This window comes from Pseudopodoces humilis, chromosome 2 (genome assembly GCF_049639895.1).
Source record: "Pseudopodoces humilis isolate 2021_Gansu_Grassland_sample_001 chromosome 2, ASM4963989v1, whole genome shotgun sequence".
Lineage (NCBI taxonomy): Eukaryota > Metazoa > Chordata > Aves > Passeriformes > Paridae > Pseudopodoces > Pseudopodoces humilis.
The window spans coordinates 55,340,712-55,360,305 of NC_142201.1; the positions used below are offsets into that span (position 1 = coordinate 55,340,712).

The 19,594-nt window shown below is 34.3% G+C and overlaps 1 protein-coding gene across 5 annotated transcripts in view; it reads right to left on the reverse strand.

Moving 5' to 3' along the window:
• TDRD3 (tudor domain containing 3) overlaps positions 1 to 19,594 on the reverse strand; it is a 92,637-nt gene that overhangs the window by 22,190 nt on the left and 50,853 nt on the right. For all 5 annotated transcript variants that reach the window (XM_005516409.3, XM_014249352.2, XM_014249362.2 and 2 more), the window contains 7 exons: positions 14,696 to 14,767; positions 14,073 to 14,222; positions 13,239 to 13,379; positions 12,154 to 12,310; positions 11,398 to 11,523; positions 2,484 to 3,322; positions 415 to 540 (listed from right to left, as the gene is read on the reverse strand). In XM_005516409.3, the coding sequence (XP_005516466.1) occupies positions 415 to 540; positions 2,484 to 3,322; positions 11,398 to 11,523; positions 12,154 to 12,310; positions 13,239 to 13,379; positions 14,073 to 14,222; positions 14,696 to 14,767 (1,611 nt within the window). The remainder of the gene's footprint in view (positions 1 to 414; positions 541 to 2,483; positions 3,323 to 11,397; positions 11,524 to 12,153; positions 12,311 to 13,238; positions 13,380 to 14,072; positions 14,223 to 14,695; positions 14,768 to 19,594) is intronic.

A 19,594-nucleotide genomic window follows, 5' to 3' on the forward strand; every position in this document is an offset into this window, starting at 1 on the left:
ATACACATGTAGTGAAAAGCCTCAGAACATATGTTTTAAATGACTGTTTCCTAATCCTTACAGAACAACATACAATGTACATGAAATAAAACAAAAAATTGGGTTGAATAGAGTAAGTAACAACTTTTAAGAGAGAAAACATGCACAAAACTGTTTGGCTGACAGATCAATTATTCATTTTCAAACAATACAATTGAAATTTATTATACAGGAAGAATACCACATTGTAATACATGTCTATCAGGTTTCATATAGACAACTAAAATCTGAGATTTTGATCATGTATTTGCGCAACTATTTTTCTACACATGTAGGTAGCATTCTCTGCACGAGTAGGCATTAATTGCTTAAGAGTTACATATTTTGTACAGACTATGTAGTTTATACTTTTTAATACAATTTGTTATCACATACCCATGTGTCTGCATGAACAGGCCTGATGTTGCTGAGAAGCACCTCCTCATAATTTCCATAATCACTGAATTTAACCACTGCAGTTGTCCCAGAAGAATGGAGCGCTTCAATTTCTGCCCGGTAGAACTTAAAAGAGAAATTTTCAAAGGTCATAAAATACACCCAGAAATACCACAAATACTTAACAATTTCCTTTTCATATATGTCTCTGTGTGTGTGTGTGTGTGTGTGTGTGTGTGTGTGTAATTAGTCTTAGTATTATATTTTGTTTTAAACTTGTACCAGATATGAAACCAGATATCTTAAAATTCTCATGGCAGACTCCAAGGACATGGCAGAATGTATTTAGAATACTCAATGAGAAAATACACAGCTTGTGTAAGTAGACCGTGCATTTAAAAGACCTGTTTTCATCTCTCTAAAAGCAGAACAAATTCATCACTAACACAAATGCTGCTGTATATAGAGAAATGGTATTGTAAGATGCTTACTCAAAATATACATCTATAAGTGCTTATCAGCCATATACTGATATGGCTTGTATGTATGTACTTGTATACCTACCTTATCATATAATAAAACATGCCAAAAATGTGATGAAAATATGATAAAACTGTCCATTCATAAAGTCCTTTTTCTAAACACAATACTTGGTTTTTTTTTACATTTATGCAAATATAGTTTTCTTGAAGGTATGCAATCATTTCTATCTGACTGAACACAAAGAAATCACTGCCTCCTAATATGGTTAAGCTCAGTACTGCATTTTATCATCACATTTCAAAATTGTCCGAAGTGAGCAGCAGCATTTACTTTAACTACCAAGAAATCAGTTACTTCCCAAAGCATATCTTCTAATTTGCTGAATACGTAAGAGTCTGGGATTATCTCATATGTATTTCTCTTGCAAGGTTTGTACTTTCCAAAATTTCAAGACTTCATTTCACAGTAATGCAAGTATGCTTCTCAAAACAGGAAACAATTCAGTAGTATGCCATTACACTTCATACTAATCCATCCACTCAAGCTACATATTCCTATTTAAGAAAGTCAACTGACTATATGCTGCCACTACCAAAAATCCTGCATGGCCTATCATTGGTTCAAGTCATAACAGCAAAAAAGAGAAAAATAAAGTTATGCTGCTGAGCTAGTACAGACAAAAAAAAAATGAGGAAAATGCTTCTAGTAAATGACAAAGTAAACAAAAAATTATCAAAAAGGAAAAAAAGGTGTGAATAAAACATACTTAAAAGAATAACAATATTTAAGGTAGTTCTCAGTTTATCAGAAAGGGTCAAAACCCAAAGAAGAGTGGCAGACAACTCTTGAACAGATGACAACAAATCAAAGAAAACAGTCTAAAACTTCCTTAGTAAAGGAGCAGAAAACAAAACGTCCTGCTGCAGGAGAAATCTTATTAATGGGAAAAAGAGCTGAATATAAAGTATTTAAACTTTTAAAAAATCAGTAATATAAAACTGTCATGCAACATAATTAATTTGTCCACAAATTCTTTAGTTAATAGCATACAAGTGCTAATCAAAATTAAGCCTTTTGTTGTTTCTGTTCTGAAATGATTAAAAGAAGACCAGCAGGTTTTTACAGCCCCATTCCTGCAAACTTTATTCTTCCTTTGTACTGCTAAAGGTTGTGTGCTGACTTGTTCCAGAAAAAGGTATTACACATTTACCATTATAGATATTCTAGACAGCACAGCATCCTGGTTTTGTTCCTCAGCAAAGAATATGGGCACCTAGATTCATATTCATCCCTTCAAATTTTTGGCACCTAAGTCAAATGCTTCAGTGAGGAGCTTAAGTCACCCTAAACTCCACCTACATGAGACAAACAAGGACTGGATTTAAGCACTCAAAAACTTTCGTGCAATGAATATAAGTGACGTATCATAGATATAAAAAACAGAGCATGAAGCTAGGCAAGAAGCACACTACACACCTATGAACAAAGGCCATGTCTCTGTATCAGTGTGCTAAATATCTCCCACATGTGCATAAGGGAACATTAGAGGTACAACTTGAGATAATTCTCATTTGTCAAAGGCATACCTTATTGTCTTCCCAATAAAGAGCAAAACATTCATCCCCTGGTCTCCAACTTTTTCCATACTCCATGTGAATCGATGGTTCCACTACTTTCTCTGGTTTAATGGGCCCAGTTCTCCTTTTGGGACCGGTGTTGTAATACAACATTTTGTCATCAAAAGATGGGATCGCAGTGGGTCCTGATGATTTGATAGGTCCTACTCGTCTTCCTTTCTGATGATGCTCAGTATCTCCATTTGGTACAGCACTAAAATTATCAGTCCTACTGGGATTTTGGTAATCATTATTAACACCAAAATGTTGCTCACTTTTTACCATAAAGGCTTCACTACTTATTGTTCGTGCCCTCCTATCACAAAAAATTTCAGAATTGTGTGTTTGGTTTTCCCTTTTCCCACGTTTCTGGTTATTGTTGTCTGTCACATCTTGAGCAGCAGAATTTTCCTTGAATTCTGTGAAAGACACTCCTTTTCCTACTCTGTTTTGCATGTTGTTATCCCTTTTTTTGAAAGTAATATCACTCTGGTGAGTGGTTGTGGGATAACCCAAATCCTTTGACCTATCATTTCTAGGATAATGTCTGTCACTTTTATTTTTTTCATCTGTCCAGTGTTCTAAAGAGCTATGCCTTTCAGGACCTCTGTTCCTTGGTAACCCACCACTTTCCAAAGCCTGCCTTGAATTCTGAAAATCCTTTTGAAAACGAGGGGGTTTCTCATTCCTTGGTTGTCTCATGTCATTGCGAGAAACGTGTCTTGAATGATTCTCTTTGATGCCATTCTGTTCTGTATTCATAACTTTGTGCTGTACTTGATGTGTTGGCTGAAATTGCAATTTTGGTTCTACAAAGAAAAAAATTATTTCAATTAACATATTTCACACAAATACATTTTAGAAATACTGTTTCAAACTCTGATAAAGCAACAGTATTCTTTAAAAATATATGCATCTTTGTGACATGAAATGGAATGGTACACACAGAGAATTTAGCAGACACATTTGAAATGCAATTCCTAGTTATTGGAAAAGATACAGTACTCTGGGCTGTACTTAGAACCAAACCACCTATGAGCAAGAGAAAAGCCAGGCATAAATTTCCAGGAGATTACTCGTTCCTCCCCATGGACATGAATAACCCACTTGAGTAAGAGCCATTTAAGACAGAAAAATAGAATTCCAAGATGGAGAAAGGAGAAGAGAAGAAAATGAGGAGGAAAAGGGAATACTTCTAATCTGAATTGAAACTTTCTCTGAAAGTACCTTGCTAACAGCTATTCAGGATGAAAGAGAAAAGGCAAGAAACAGAAGCAATAAAATTAACACTGCTGGCATAATGTAGATAACAAGAATAGCAGCAAAACCCAGGACTCTGGAGACTCTGATCAGTGAGCCATAACAGCACCTGCTCACACGTCACCTTTAAGAGCTTCAGCTCTTAACTGATAAGAATAAAGACAAGATTTTCATGAATATGACTAAAAAGAGGAAACATGCCATGGCCTGCTGGAGAGGAAGAGAGCTGTGGGTATCTGTGAAACTTTTTATGGAATTACGAGGTTTTTAGGCAAACATGGTTGTTTAGATGAAGAGCAAAAGGAGGGCAGAAATGAAGATTAACTCAGGGGAACATGAAGAATAAATGAGATTAAACAGGAGAGCTGCAAGAAAGTAGATTCCTGGTCAATACAGTCCTGCGTGTCATCACTGTAACCTGTCTCACCTCCTTATTAAATTCTCTCTCTCAGTTCTCTGTTATGTATGTGAGGGGACATGTTTTTAAACCTACCAGCGAATTTGAGGTAGGATAAGCTGGTAATTGGGACAAGGAAGACCTGGCAGCTAAATACTGGAGAGACCACGGGTCTTGAAGGCCATCTACCAGGAAGGCCCCAGGTCTGGGCTCACTTAGTGACCAGATCTATATAAAGGACATATATGTACTGGCCTGCACCAGCCAACAAGCTGGACCAGGGGTGTCTGAGATGGGTACCAGAGGTCAGGGGTCTCTGTGTGCTGGAGGCTGGGTATGACATCTGCTAGCAGACTTCCCTGATGGGAAAGGAAAACATAAACCCATTGAAGGGATTCATGTCTACATGAGCAATTTTGTGCCATGTGGGCAGCTGCAAAGGTGTCATTCTCTTGCTTGTGTCCATGAGCCTGAGCCTGCATGGGCCTGGTGGGGCTGTGTACTCAGGCTCTTTTACACTCCCATGAAAAGGAATGTTACCACTAGAAACAATGAATGCTGATACCCGACAGCAAATGTATCAACTTTCACAATTACATACTAGATGATAAGTTAAAATTAAAATGTAAATTTTACCTGTTTTTTTTTTAAAGAAAAATACTTCCAAGCATCACATTACTTCTAGTAGTTCACAGAATTTTTATCAATTTAATTTACTAAATTGCCCAATAAGCATCTAGCTCAATTTTTACATATACTTGACATAGCATAACTTTTAGAAGTCATATTTGTTTTACAAAAATGATCTAATGTTTTTGGTTTTTAACATGACACAAGCTTAAATAAGGCTTAGCTTGAACATGATCTTGGTAAAAATACATCTTACTCTATAATTTGTTACTTTGAAACCCATCACATTTTTAATGCATTAATATGTAAATATATACTACTCAGAAAGATACAAGAGGGTCATAAATATGCATTTTCTTTTTAAAAATGCAAAGATGACTTTAAATCTTGTATAATTCATTTTTTGTTGTTAGAGTAAAAGCTTAAAAGACAGAAGTACCTCCTTATTTCTTCTTTACAAATGAGACATGAAAATACTGTTTTTCATTATTTTATATCTGTAACTTTTTACTAAATATCTTCATTCCACTTTTCCACTTCTGTATAATACCAATTTTACAGACTTCCTATCATCTAGAAAGATTTAACTTCCTAATTAATTAACAGCCTTTGATCACAACATTCTTAATTTATACCTCTTCTCTTCTGGTAGTAAAATGCTCAGGCTTCCACTCCTCCTATGCCCAACCTAAGCTCTTAGGTCTATTCCTAATGTTAATTACACACGAAATGACTTAACAGTTCGATGACCCTTGAATGTTTTCTCCCTTGTACATACCATTACAGAAAAATGCATATAAAACTCTAACTTAATTCACTATAAACCATCTTATTTAATATTCTGTAACATTAAATCCATTAAATTAAATTTCTAAAAAGTCTCTGTTCCAACAGAAAAAAAACCAGGAATGGGTTCATGACTAGATTGGGCATGGCAATACTCTCCTAGGTGTCAGGATATTAGGTTTGGCTCAAAACATTTCCTCTTAAGGGCTGTTCTTTGCCCTTTTTATAAATGAATAAACATTTCCTGAGCTGAGATGGGTAGTGACAGCACTTGGTACATGCAAGGTACAAGGACTCTATACAACACAAATGCATCCAAAGCAGTTAAAGTTTAGTTAAAGCCTCAAGGAAAAAGCAAAACATAGACATATTGTTCTATAATGCAAAAAAAGTTTACTGAAATTTCTGTTCAATTTCTTAGCATGTAACGAGTAATTTTAGTTATTGTCTACACAATATAATGTGATCATAACATAAAAGCTGCAAGCTGATTTAGAAGTGTGTTGCATCCTTTGATTACAGATTTTTTTTAAATATTAGTGGAAAGTTATAATAATACTACATGTTAGACAGCAGGTAAAGTGACTAGAGAATTTCAAAACAGTGAGCACGTTATTTTTTTCTGTGTTTCTTTACTGTGACATACAAAGGCTGACACAAAACACCTGACTTATTTTAGTTTAACCTTAAGGTAGGCAAAATCCAATAAACTTATGTTTTCTACAGAGGTGCAGTTCTTGTGCTGAAAGTTTCCCTGGGGACCACATCATACAGGGCAGCCTTGAATGAGCAGGACACATTAACTGATTGGCTGACATTCAAGCACAAATCACTCACAAATGGAAACGGCCAAGTAACAGCAACTGTTACTTTATAAACAGTAGTCAACAAAAAAAGCCAGAAGATGAGAATAGTACTGGTTCTTCATGTATTTGTGCCATCTGGCCTGATCACCACAAAAATGAAGGGATTCTAAAGTTTCTTTATGAGAAATAGGGATCAAGAAAAGCATCAAGGGATCCCATTCACAAGTTGTCTACCACAACTGCTTCTATTTCCTGCCCCAACTCCAAGAAAACATTAGCAACTGTCCCCAGAAAAGTAATGCTTCCTACAGGGCTATAACAAATATTAATTTGGACTTTAACAAGCAGATTTAGTAAGCTACTCTCAAAGAGCAGGGTTAACTCAGTCATAATCATTGTAACCAGAGGTTTGGGAAGATAGTCTGGAAAAAATACACTTAAAAATTAATGATAATGTTCTTGTCATCTACTCGGAGGTTTAGAGATGATGGGTAGCATTTTGTCAGAAAAAACACACACACTCGCTCACTCACTCACTCATGTTACCCATTTTGGCTTTTGTATGTGATGACGCAAGAGAACCATACAGGACAAATCACATTCCCCTGATTACAAGAAACCAGCAGGACCTGCTGCACTTGGAAATTCCAGCCAACACAATTTATAAAGCACTGCTCAACACACAATAGAATTTAAAGAGTATGGTTTCCCGTGGTCCTCTCCTGTGGATTGTATCATATTTAATAATGCGGCTAAATTCAATGACCATGGCCCTTCCCACACTGGTGGCAATGTTTTGGGTTTCTCCTCTCAAACTGAATAATACTTTTATGTAACTGTATGGAAGTACATCTTTGAGACAGCTACCTCCAGGGCATGTTCTATCTTGTACTGGCCAAAAGATTAAAAAACTAGAAGAGAATTAGCAATACGTTTGCAAATACTTTGTGTCACGAAGCAAAATTCCCATTACTCAATAGCATTGTCAAGTTAAATAAATATCAATATAATTCTTTCTAAAATGTAGCAACACTGAGGAACAGGGATGAGTGCATGTTTCTGTTGAAACAAAACAAACACAAGCTGAGAAGAGTGATAATAAACAAGTGGACAAAAAATCTAAAACATTCTGCATTGTATTCACTACAAATTTTAACTGAATGGATTAAAGGACTTGAGCAAAAACTGATAGTTTTTTATTATTCTTTAAAATGTATGAACTTTATTATATTTGTCTCCTTTATATTTAAAGACAAAATGAAATTACAAGCTTTGTAACATATATCATCAATGCCAACATACCAATACAACAAATATAAGCCATTTTCTTGATAGTCACAATTAGCTCTGACTGAAGTTGAATTTTTAGAATTAAGGCTGAATGAGAAATATGACTATTATTCAACTTGGATCTCTTGTCAGTATCCATACTTGTTGAAAACATGGCTACTTCATGGCAAAATTCAAATGTTACAAATTTCTTTTAACTCCAAAGAGTCAGACTATTTTTTCCCCCTCCAAGCAGCCTCCAAGATATTCAAACAAATTTTGTGACTACAAAATGAAACAAATATTCTTTAATTACATTGTATTGTATTACCATTTCAAACCTTTAATTTATTTGGGACTAGATAAATGATAATGTTCATTATTCCTTAATACAATAGCCAGAGCTCTCGGTATCATCTTATTCTCTCTGATAATCATTGTGTTTACTTATTTAAGCTGGCAAAGATAGATAGCTGTTTCTCAAAACAAAAGATAACAATAAGGAGATTAATGGAAAAAATCTTTTGGGTTCAGAAGCAGAATTTAACCAAGTGCAAGCATAGGCAGCTAATTGAAAGCAATTTTGTCTATTTGTGTTATCTCTTGCAGTCAGGAGGTTTCTCTTGCCAAAATTCAAACTACTTAATTCCAATACAGAAATACTTCTGTAGGTGCCACCAACCATTCACATAAATAAATAAATAAATAAATAAATAAATAAATAAGCAAGCGGTTTAAAGCTAAGGATATGTTTGTTTTAATTCTTTGCATTTCATTTGAATAAAGCATGTTTGAAGTATGCTGTGGTTTACAGTTAAAGAGCTGGCAGATCATGGAGTCATATATTTAATACTTTTGATAGCTGTAATTATTTAAAACAGTATTTCCTTAACTGAAAAAAGAAGATGAAACACAAAAAACCAATCACAAGATAACACTTACAGGGCAAAACACTAACATGCTTTCTTATAACTAATATGTACTTCTTTAATAAAAAAAATCAAACAACAAGAAACTTAATGTGCTGTCTTAACTTTTAAAAGGAATGTAAGTACCTACTAAAAAATACAAAGGTATTTAAATGTTTTTCTACTTGTTCCAAACACAAGTATGAAAAGGTACCAAGTCAAAGAAAAAAATTCAACAGTTCTGCAGTTCCTGTTCAGCAATAGAACCACCCAGCCAGAAGTGAATTTAGAAATTCTCCACACTACTAAGGTTTAAGGTACAATCAGAAACAGTAGATAAGAAAAACAAGGAGGGATGCACAAAGCATATCAATCTTCTGTGTACTTGAAAAGAGAAATAATTCTTTTTTTCAGACACTTTCTCTCCCCACATAAGGATCACCTAAGATTTTGAAGAAAATTTGGAATAGTACAGCATTAAAAAAATATTTAGCTCAGTTCAGCAAAATCGCCTTTTGTTTTCTGGATATCACATCAACTCCCCGTCATTTAGAAGGAATTACACTCTGTCTGAAATGTATAGGACTTTAATGCTTGCAATAATGATAAATATGGCCATTCCAGGTAATTATCTGCTCCCGGTCATATACAAACATACAACAATAGGGGCGTGCTCATTTATTCAAAACTACTGTCCCTGCACAAACCCCTTTCTTTCTGAATACCTAAAAAACAGTATGAGATTTCAGAGACCACACAGGACAGCAAGGTGCCAGAAATACTGCAGAACAATTTATCTTCTTTTTTATGTAGTATAACACAGTGTTTGGTGAATATAAATGGAGAAAAACCTGCCAGCCTGGGAGCTCCTTAGTGTATTACTGTGCAGGAAAATCAATGAAGAGACATTTTTGGCTTTGTAACATTATATATTTGAGTTGTTTCCATCAGTTTGTCCAACGTGCCTTTCATTTCTGACCAATACTTTTCTAATTCTAAGTGAAACTACATGTCTCTACTGCTCACAGATGACAGAAACAAATTAAATTTAAGAGGTACTAGTAATACATATATCCTGTTGTCTGCAGACATTTGGATGCAGACTTAGTGACTGAAGAGTTCACAGTGCTAAGTATGGTCAATGCAGATAGATCACTCAGCAAATACTTTTAAAACTCCTGTCATCTCAGTTTGAAAGGAGCTTAAGACAAGTAATAATCAAGAATTTAACTGAAATTATTTTCAAAGGCTGAGGCAATAAAATTGCAGAAAATTAACTTTCTATATATGATTTTAAGGATGTGTTTGAATTCATCAGACTGCAGAGTTTTTCTCAAATTTGGCAAGGAAAAAATCACTTTTGAAAGGAAAAAATAAATACGCCTATGTATTTCTTGAAATATCTGTTTAAAAGTCTCTGCAAGAAAAAGTAAAACCTGGCATAGAAACAGAGATGTAATCCTATGGGCTATAAACTCCCAGTAAGGAAAATAAAAACTAAGAACATGAAACTAAGCAACCGCTTCAAAGCCTTGCAAACCACAACGTTTACTTTTTTTCAGAAAAAAAAAAGGTAAAAAGATTGAAAAGAATTTCACAAAATAATCAGAAAACTTTCTGAACTCTTCAAAAATGCTAACAAGTTGGGTTTGGGTTCTTTTCAGGAAAGCATGGTTCAGGAATAGTATGCTAGATTACATATTGATTACTCAGATAAAGCGAGAAAAACCAACATAGTGGTAAAAAACATAAAAGCAAAAACCCTGTGTGTCATGCTATGAAATATGCCAGAACCTTTGACAACTGAAGGAGTATAAAAGCTTTAAAAAGTTTTAATAGAATTATGTTTTCCTTATGATATTAATGGAATCTTTTTATATTTATTTAAGAGAAAAAAAAAACTCATAAAAGCTATATGTATTTATCTTTAAAAGACAATATTCAAGATTATAAACTGAAGTAAATAATATAACTGAAGTAATAAATATATCTATTTTTTTACTCACATAAAACTATGCTTTATTGTCTGCATACATGTACTAAATCCAAAGGATCATATAAGTCCCCCTAAGCAATCAGTAGTATCATTTTAAAAAAGCAATTCATTCATTCAGAAGTCTTGATAAACTACTATTACCTACTTACTTCAAAATCACTGACAATAAGAAATTTATATAACCTGCAGGGATTATTTCTTTTATTTTCCTTTAAATGTCTTTCAGTCAAACATAAAAGCCTTCTGTAATATCTCAATATAAACAGAAAATGGATCCAAAGAAAAATCAATGTCAGCAGTGTAAGCCAAAAACACTACCACTGTTTTCATTTCTGTTCACTGTAAAAAACCTAATGCATCTTTGGTAAGTAAAATGAGTTGCCAAGAAATATTTCAAATATCATTCCCTATATCTGCTTTCTGAAAATGTGGTTATACTCATTATCTGACCAGTTTACAAAATTTTATCAGCTAATGCAGAATGCTGGTGTATTTAAAAGTTATTTTCTTTGAATATTTAGATTTTTGATAAATACAGTGAAGAGTTATGATATCATGAATGAAAAATCCTGATTCAGGAATAATCCAATCATTAACAAATTGTGATTTATGTCATCTTATTTCAAATTACTGACTTTTAGACATCTAACCACCACAGAGCAACTTATGTGACCTTTCCTGAGAGGAATAATTCTCCAAGCACTCTTTTCTTTTTTAATGACTGGCTGTGGAGGAAATTCTAACAATTAACTTTTAGATGACAACTAGAAAAAAAGAATTCTACCTACATTATCCAACATTTGTTCCAGACACATTAGTTTCAGTAACTCACCCTCTACTGTTAGAGTACCCATTTTGGATTCCAAGAAATCAAACAGTGTACTTGGTGCAGATGGTCTGGCATTTCCTAGCTCTTCTTCATCTTCTGGTCTTATTCGGCCTCGGCCTTTCCCCTTACCTGTAAGCATCAAAGCCTTTTTGTGAATGAGTAATAAAATAATAAAAAAGCACACACATGTTTTCATTTGATTTAGAAAATGTTTGTATTTTCTGTCTTTAAAAAATTCTGTCACAGAAAGGCACTGACAGGACAAGGGAGAACAATTTTAAACTAAAAACTGGAGAGATTTAGATTAGATGTGAGGAAGAAATTCTTTACTATGAGGGTAATGAAGCACTAGAACAGGTTGTCCATAGAAGCTGTGGATGCTCTATCCTTGGAAGTGTTCAAGGCCAGACTGGATGGGGTCCTGAGCAACCTGATCTAATGGGTAGCCTCTCTGTCTGGGAGATGGAACAAGATGATCTATCTTTATGGTCCCTTCCAACCCATGTTCCTCTGTGATTCTGGAATACACATTTCCCATTTAAGGCTAATTAAGTATCTGACTTCCAATTCAAAAATTTTGACAAGAACATAATACGCAGAAACCTTTCTTAGGGATTTGCTTTCAGGTCTGCAATGCATTCTAACTTGCAGGAAAGAAACATGCAAATATACCCTTCTATAACTACATTAATAATCCACCATACACAAATTCTTTGACTTGTAAACAGTTTTAAAGCATCTCTTTAAAGCAAGTTTTACCTCTAGGTGGTGGTCCCTGAATAGGTTTCTGTTTACTATTGTTCAGAAGAAAATTTAATGCTGCCTCTAGGCTGTTACTGTTATCCATAAGTGCCTGTCTTGCTGCTTCTTTGCTAAAACCCATCTCTGTTATGTGTTTCAGAGCCTTTTCATCAACCTGAAATAAAAGGTACACACAAAAGTAATAAATACAACAATCTATAAACCCATCAGATTTTACATTAATTATTAATTGAAACAATATTTCTTGTTTAATTGATTATAAATATTCCCATTTTATATAAAATCTTTGCATACAATTTCAAAAGAACCTGGAAAATCAAGGGATATTTTTATTAGTAGTATGGTTTTTCATCCATTAGTTTACAGTTCTACTATGACAGGCTTTCAAGCACAAATTCTCCTCATTTCTATGAAAACTAAAAAGAAATATTTCAAAAAAATATGGATATTAAAACTAGCCATCTGTTCCAGTTTGAAACCTTTCACAACTTTTACAGACAATGCAAAACCCAGTTACTTCTTAAAATACAGAGTAAATATAATAGAGGCTAGAGGTTTTGCAGAAGAAAGCAAAGAAATGCAAAGAATTTGCTTCTGCAGAAATGCAGGCTCCGTTATTCCAAACTGTATACAGCATGATGACAAAAAGCCAAAACAGGAATCACAAAGCATTAAGTACAGAAAATAACACTGCACCTGCATCCAAGTCATACCATTTACCCATCTACTTCAATAGCTGCAATCAAAACCATTCTTAACTGGAACCCCATGAATATAACATTCTGTCTACAAGTTCAAATATAGCCATATCAAGACCCTACAAAAAGCCCAAACCTAATGGAATCTAACCTCTGAGATAAATATTTAACTTTTACTAAATAAATGTTTAGCCTAGAATCACAATCAAACTCGTAACTATCTCAGTAAGGTACAAAAGCAGCATAAGCATTCTAAGCAGACCTCAAAATTAATTGAAAGGAAAGTCGTAATTCCTCAAGGTATTTTGATTTTATTCTTGTTATATTTGGGCTTTTGTTTTTAATATTACATATTTAAGACTCCATTAAAGTCTTCTATCTTACCAATTCTCGGTAGACACCTTCATTCTTCCCCTCTGGTTTTGCTATCTTCTCTTTCTGGAACAGTTCCCTGTTTCGATTCCCTCCAGCACTCACACTGAGATTGCTTCTGCTACTACCACCACCTCCTCCAAATGTCTTGGTCTTTAGATAAGCACAAAATAACATTTCAGCAAACAGAAATAATGAAAATAAATCTGAATATTTAGCTGGTAGAAAAAGTGCAGTTCTTTTGTTGTTGTGGGTTTGTTGTTTTTTTTTTATTATACTATGGGTCAACAAATAAACCACTAATTTACACACACACAGAAAAAGATTAATTTATTAGTTAGGATTTTCTTTCCCCTGTGCCCAAATGAGGCTGTAAAAAGGGTATATAATTCCAGCTGTTGCAACTTACTAAGCAATTTGAGAAAGAAACTAAAAAGAAGAACAAAGGAGAACATATAAACCTGACACATTAGAACTAAATTTCCTAGCTACTTTTTCAGACTAAGTTCAGGGAATCATGGGGGCTTTGAGAATTAAAAAGAGCAGATTAAAATTGATAACCTGCATTTATTACTTAAATCTTATTAGCAAAATTGTAAACTCCTCATTTTTTATTAGTGATAGCAAAATCATATCTACAATAAAACATTATGATACATTTATTAGCTTTATTAAAATAAGAACATAGCCATCAATTCAAAAGGACTCTGATTAATCTTTTTAAAGATACAGGAACAGAATTATAAGCAGGCAAATATCAGAAAGCATTTGTCATTTAGGAGAGAAATACTTAACAAGAAAAAATCAATCACAGTAAGTAAAATGCTGCAACACATGCATTCTAACCTCTTTGCTCTTTGCTACTTCTGCAATAGCAGCTGTTCTCTGCTTTTCAAATTCATCATTGTCCGCAACAGTTTTTACAGTATTTGTCATTTGCAGAGTCTTTCTGCGATCAAGGTCTCTGCTATCCACTTGCACATAAGATGCACATTTCTGAAAATGCAAAAGAAATTTTTAATTAACTCTTCTGCCTGCTCTCCTTTGAAAAAAGACCCACACAAGTTTTATTCCATTAGAGTAGCAGACTCATAGATAAAAAATATGATAATGGAGCTAAGACATCGTGATTTAATCATGATGATTCTTGGAAATTTGCTGATCCTTGCCAAATTCCCTGGCATTTAAGAAGGGACTGAATTAATGCCTACATGATCTGACTAACAAAATCAAAGGCTCCAAACACTAAAAAAAGTTAAGTTTGAAATCGAGAAGAAAAATGTTACTGGAGACTGTCACAAGAAAGAGACAGGATTAACACAGTTTTGGGGTTTTTTTTAACAGGCATTTTTTATATCCAAGTTATCAAGATCTAAGGTGTTTTGATAGCCTTTACTTAACTGGAACAAGATACCTAGATATCATAATACAGGTACTTTTATGAAGTGATAAAGAGAAGTACACTATACCTGCCCAAAAGGTACAAAAGGAGGAGGGCCACCTTCTGTTCCAATGTTACTCCTATTGTGTTTTGCCAAACTCTGTAAAAGAAAACTGATAATTAATAAATTGCAAACAGAAACCAGATTATATGATACATGTCTCTATTTCAGGAAGAATATGAAATTTGCAAGATTAATATTTTAAGCAGAAAAGAAATTTGTATTTTTAAATCTTGGGTCACCTAAGGTACGAAGAGGGTTGGAGGAGAGGCAGAGAAACAAAGAAAAGTATGGAATTTTGCATAATCACTATGGCAATACATAGAATAAATGTAGAAAACTCAATTTTATACCAAAATCTACACTAATAGAAGAAAGCACACAAATAGGCAGCAGATGTTTCTTCATATAATGTCCAATGAACCCGCTGCCAGTAGAGATTGTAAAGGCACACAGTACCTTTAAAAAGGGTTCAGCCTAGAGAAGGGAAGGTTCAGGGGACCTTATTGATCTGTATGATGGAGACAGGCTCTTTTCAGTGGTGCCCAATAAAATGACAAAGACAGTGGACAGAAACTGAAATACAGGAGATTCCCTCCATCTCAAAAGACATTTTTGACTGTGAGAGTGACTGAGACAGGGAGACTGGAGAGTCCCCATCCTTAGCAATACTCAAAAGCTGCCAGGGCACTGTCCTGGACAATTGGCTCTAGGTGGCCTTAATTGAGTCAGATGACCTCCATCCTCACCCATTCTGTGAAATTCATGATCCCATACATAAGCAAACACAGAAACGATGAATCAGAATTGTATCCTCTGATATATAGTAATTCTGTATGTCAAGTCTGTATAAGTGCTCAGACTGTGATCTCTCCCTAAAATTAATCTCCTTTTGCCACTGCTGGAAACAAAATGCTGTGCTACTAGGAAAAAAAAAGAGCAGATCCTTAATGCAGCAAAAATGCATAAAAATTGCATTTCCTATAATGTATCTTTTTATTATCTTCATTTCTTACCATCCTTTTCACCCACTGGACATTCATGCATGACTACATACACTCTGTTGCCAGATACAGCCTTAATTACTTAAGGCTATATATGACATTTACCTATCTATTTATTACCCTGATGTAGAATTGATTTAAATCCATCATGTTAGAAATGGAGTATAAACATGAATAAGCTTTAAGCCACTATGTCGTTAGAGAATTTCTTAAACTAAGTAATAGATTAATTTAGTCAATACATACCCAAATTAAAACTTTTGGTCCACTCCTTTCAAGTTAACTACTTTTATTCAGGAGCCAAAGACTGTTTTCTAAATCATTTATAGTTATTAATTCCTTTCAAGGTGGGAAAAAAGAAGAATAATCCTTTTTCTCATGCCTTGGAGCAAAAAACACTGATAAAGTATTCAATAAATTATTAAAAAAAGCACTTAGAAGTGCAGAAATAATGAATTTTTTTTGCTTTTGTTTCAATCAGTTCACTTAGAAATATGAGCTAACCAAGGACTTATCACTGCAGCATGCTCACACCCCCCTGTACCTATTAACTGGAGCAGCACAGTACAACAGTGATTTCATGGCCAGGCCACTTCACTTCCCCAGAGCAGGCACTCCAGGTGCAATAAACCCTGCACTTATTCTGCCATTTCTATTTGTTTGCTTGTTTGTTTGTACCTAGAGAAATGCAGGCAATTTTGGAATGAACTCCCATGCTGAATCAAATTATAATTTAAAGAAAAAAAATTATACGCTACACAAGAACTCAAGCATCAGATTAATTCCTCATGTCCTATAATCAGGAAGAGCATGCTGAATTTACACTTTTTTCTTTCTTTCCCAAATCAGAACCAAGAAACCACATAGAAGAAAAAAATTGTTCCAATCTACTGCTCAAACGTGCAATTGGGCAAATGGCAAAAAAGCCCTTAAAAACTGACTGCCCAATTACCAACATTTACCTACATAAATTTTGAATCATAACAAATTATTGCATAAAACTGTTATCCATAATGAAAGAATTCTAATGATCTAATGGTAAATAAGAGCCCTGAAACCTTCTTCTCAAGGAACACTCTCTACTGAGAAGTGAGAGCAGCTGCTTTAGAAACCAAGTTTCACACTACACTGAATAAAAAGCAAACTGCCAACACACACAATCGTTTTTTAACTTACAAGTAAATTTCCTCATAACCCAGCAGTAACTATAATTTACAATAAACTTTGCTTTAAATACATTTAGTGTACTTCTTTTACCCTTTTTGCTCTATTTGCATCATGACATTAAAACTGTATTTCCTAGAGTATCTTTTAAAAAACTATGGTTTACAATATGAGATTGCTAGGCATTACGTACCATTGTACCCTTGCCGTTCTTTATACATATATTTTGAAGTATACATAAAACTACTCCCTTTTCCCATGAGGTAATCTCAACATTTAGCCTCACCTTCACCAGAAGAGAAAAGTCTTAGTATACTAAGTATACTTAGTATACTAAGAGTTTTACTTTTAGATGATCTGTAATTCTTAGTGTTAAAAATTTAAGAACCTAACAAACAGTCTCACCAATCGTCTCAGTAGATTTGCTTCAGACTTCTTTTACATATTGTCTGGTGTTTTGTTTAATAGCAATACAAAGTACTCTTCCCTCATAAGAGGGGTACCAGCAATATCTTACAGATACTGATCCTTCATGTTTGGAACATCAGTCACCATCAGAACACACCACAAAGCAATAATTATTTGTAATTGCATTTTTCCTAAAGATGTCCAAGACACTTTATCTTATATTTCCAAATAGTCTAGAAAAAAAAAATCTCACAACAACAGTCTCATTTATTCCTTCCTTATTTATTTACTATTGCTTAAATAGGGACACTTAATAAGACCTGAAATTTCCAGGCAAGAATTTACCTTATGATAAAATTGAATGCTACAAGGAAGAGCATATTTACTCTTCATCCAGTGTGATTATGCTGGTCACATTGCTGTGATATTTGTTTAATGATGTTCAATGCTGTGATAATTCATTCCACATATGCTACAGTATGAGTCTTTTATTACTGAAACTTGATTCTTCCTGAGAGCAATTTCAAAAACTGTTCTGAATGGAACAAACAGTAATACAACTGAACAAGCAGAAGCTGACAAGCAGGTGCAAGGGCAATACTTTAAGAAAGGAAAAACAACTTTTATTCTAAAGTTTCATAATATCATTTGGCTTAATAATACTAACTTTATATTAAGTACAACATCCCCTTATTTCATCATCTACACAGGATGATCTACAAACTAACACATCTCAGACTTTCTAGTGGAGAGAAAATATAAAACTGCCTTTAAAAATAAAAAAACTAGCTTCAGAACAATTAATTTGAAATAGTTACACAAATAAAAGTTTTATGTCTTTTTATGCGAATACAATTCAGCATTTTATTTACGCCTTCGTGGCAAGATTAGACAAGGAGTGGCAATGTCCTTATCACCTCTCAGATATTTTAGCAATTATGCTTATTTGTCAGCTGTATACTTCTACAAAACCTTTCTGAGCAGAATAGAACCATCAGGCTCTTAGGGAAACTGCTACCATGTAGCATCTGGCTTCTAGAGCCCTATCTGTCTACCTGTCAGTGTGGATATAGAACTGGAACTAGAATTTCCAGTGGCCATGGTTCATCTGTCCAAAATGATTCCTTGTCACCCACAGTTTTTCTGACATGGTCACATTCATGTGCTGTTAGCTAGTCAACAAGAAAAAGAAAACAATACTCTGGCAAACTCCAAAAGTTTGAGAACCAGTGCACTGAGGGTATAGCAGCAGGCAATAGTTAACTTTCTGTACCATACCAGAGCAAATCAGTGACAGCTACCACTCTGTTAAATGTATTGCATACAGCCAAGAGAACTGGCTAACAAGTGCTGAAAGTTGCAGTCAGCAGCATGCCTTTGGTTATTAAATGCTTTGCTTTCTTTATTTATGTAAATAGAGCCTGTTGCAAGTTATTTCTTCATAGTGATTTTAAAAACCAATTATTATTTATAAAGCAAAACTTATCTGTTGACATCCAGGTAGAAGAAATATGAAAACAAACTGTCCAAAATATCACCAAGAAAGCGAACTAGTTCTATTCTTGTCTTGTGAGTTGCACAACATTCTTAAGAATGTGTTAGCTCTATGTTCTCTCTTCTGCCCCATCTACCTTAAAACTCAGCATTTTTTAACTGAAGAGAGAACTCACAAGACTTAATACTAAGTAAGAATAAAAATCATAAAATGGGATGTTTCTGCTGTTGGCCCCAGAACCTTTTTTATTTAAAAGCTCCATTTAAAACCAGGAATGCTTTTGTGTCCTAAAAAAACCTTTATTTTCAGCTGTAAAAGCTGAAGGATGCCAAACAGAATCTACTAGAATGCGTACCTCTAAAATTCAAATTAATCTTGGTCCAGTTTGCCAAAATCTACTAAGTGCAACCAAACACCAAAGAAGTCCAGTTCTTATAAAAATTACTGAGCCCAGCTTAGCAGGAGCAGCAATAAAATGAGTACTTCATACAGAACTAACCATCATGTTCATAAGCAGCTACTCTGTTTCAGAGATGTGGTTGTAGCAGCAATAGTTAATCTGGCAAGTATTTCAGAATATTGGCAGTAGGGTCACAACTCCTGCCTTAGGAAATTCCACCTGTTTGTGAGAAAATGTATGGAAAAATATTCCTGCAGCCACTTTTGTTTTAATGGGACAGGAACCAAAGTAAAGGAGCTTACATGTATTTATGCCTTGCTGGAAGAATTTTATATTTCCAGTTTGACTTTGTAACCACAATTTATCTACACTACTGATGAAATGTGGAATACAGGGCTCATACCAAAGGTTACCAACTTCAATGTTTTCTGTACATTTATTCAATTATTTTTGCC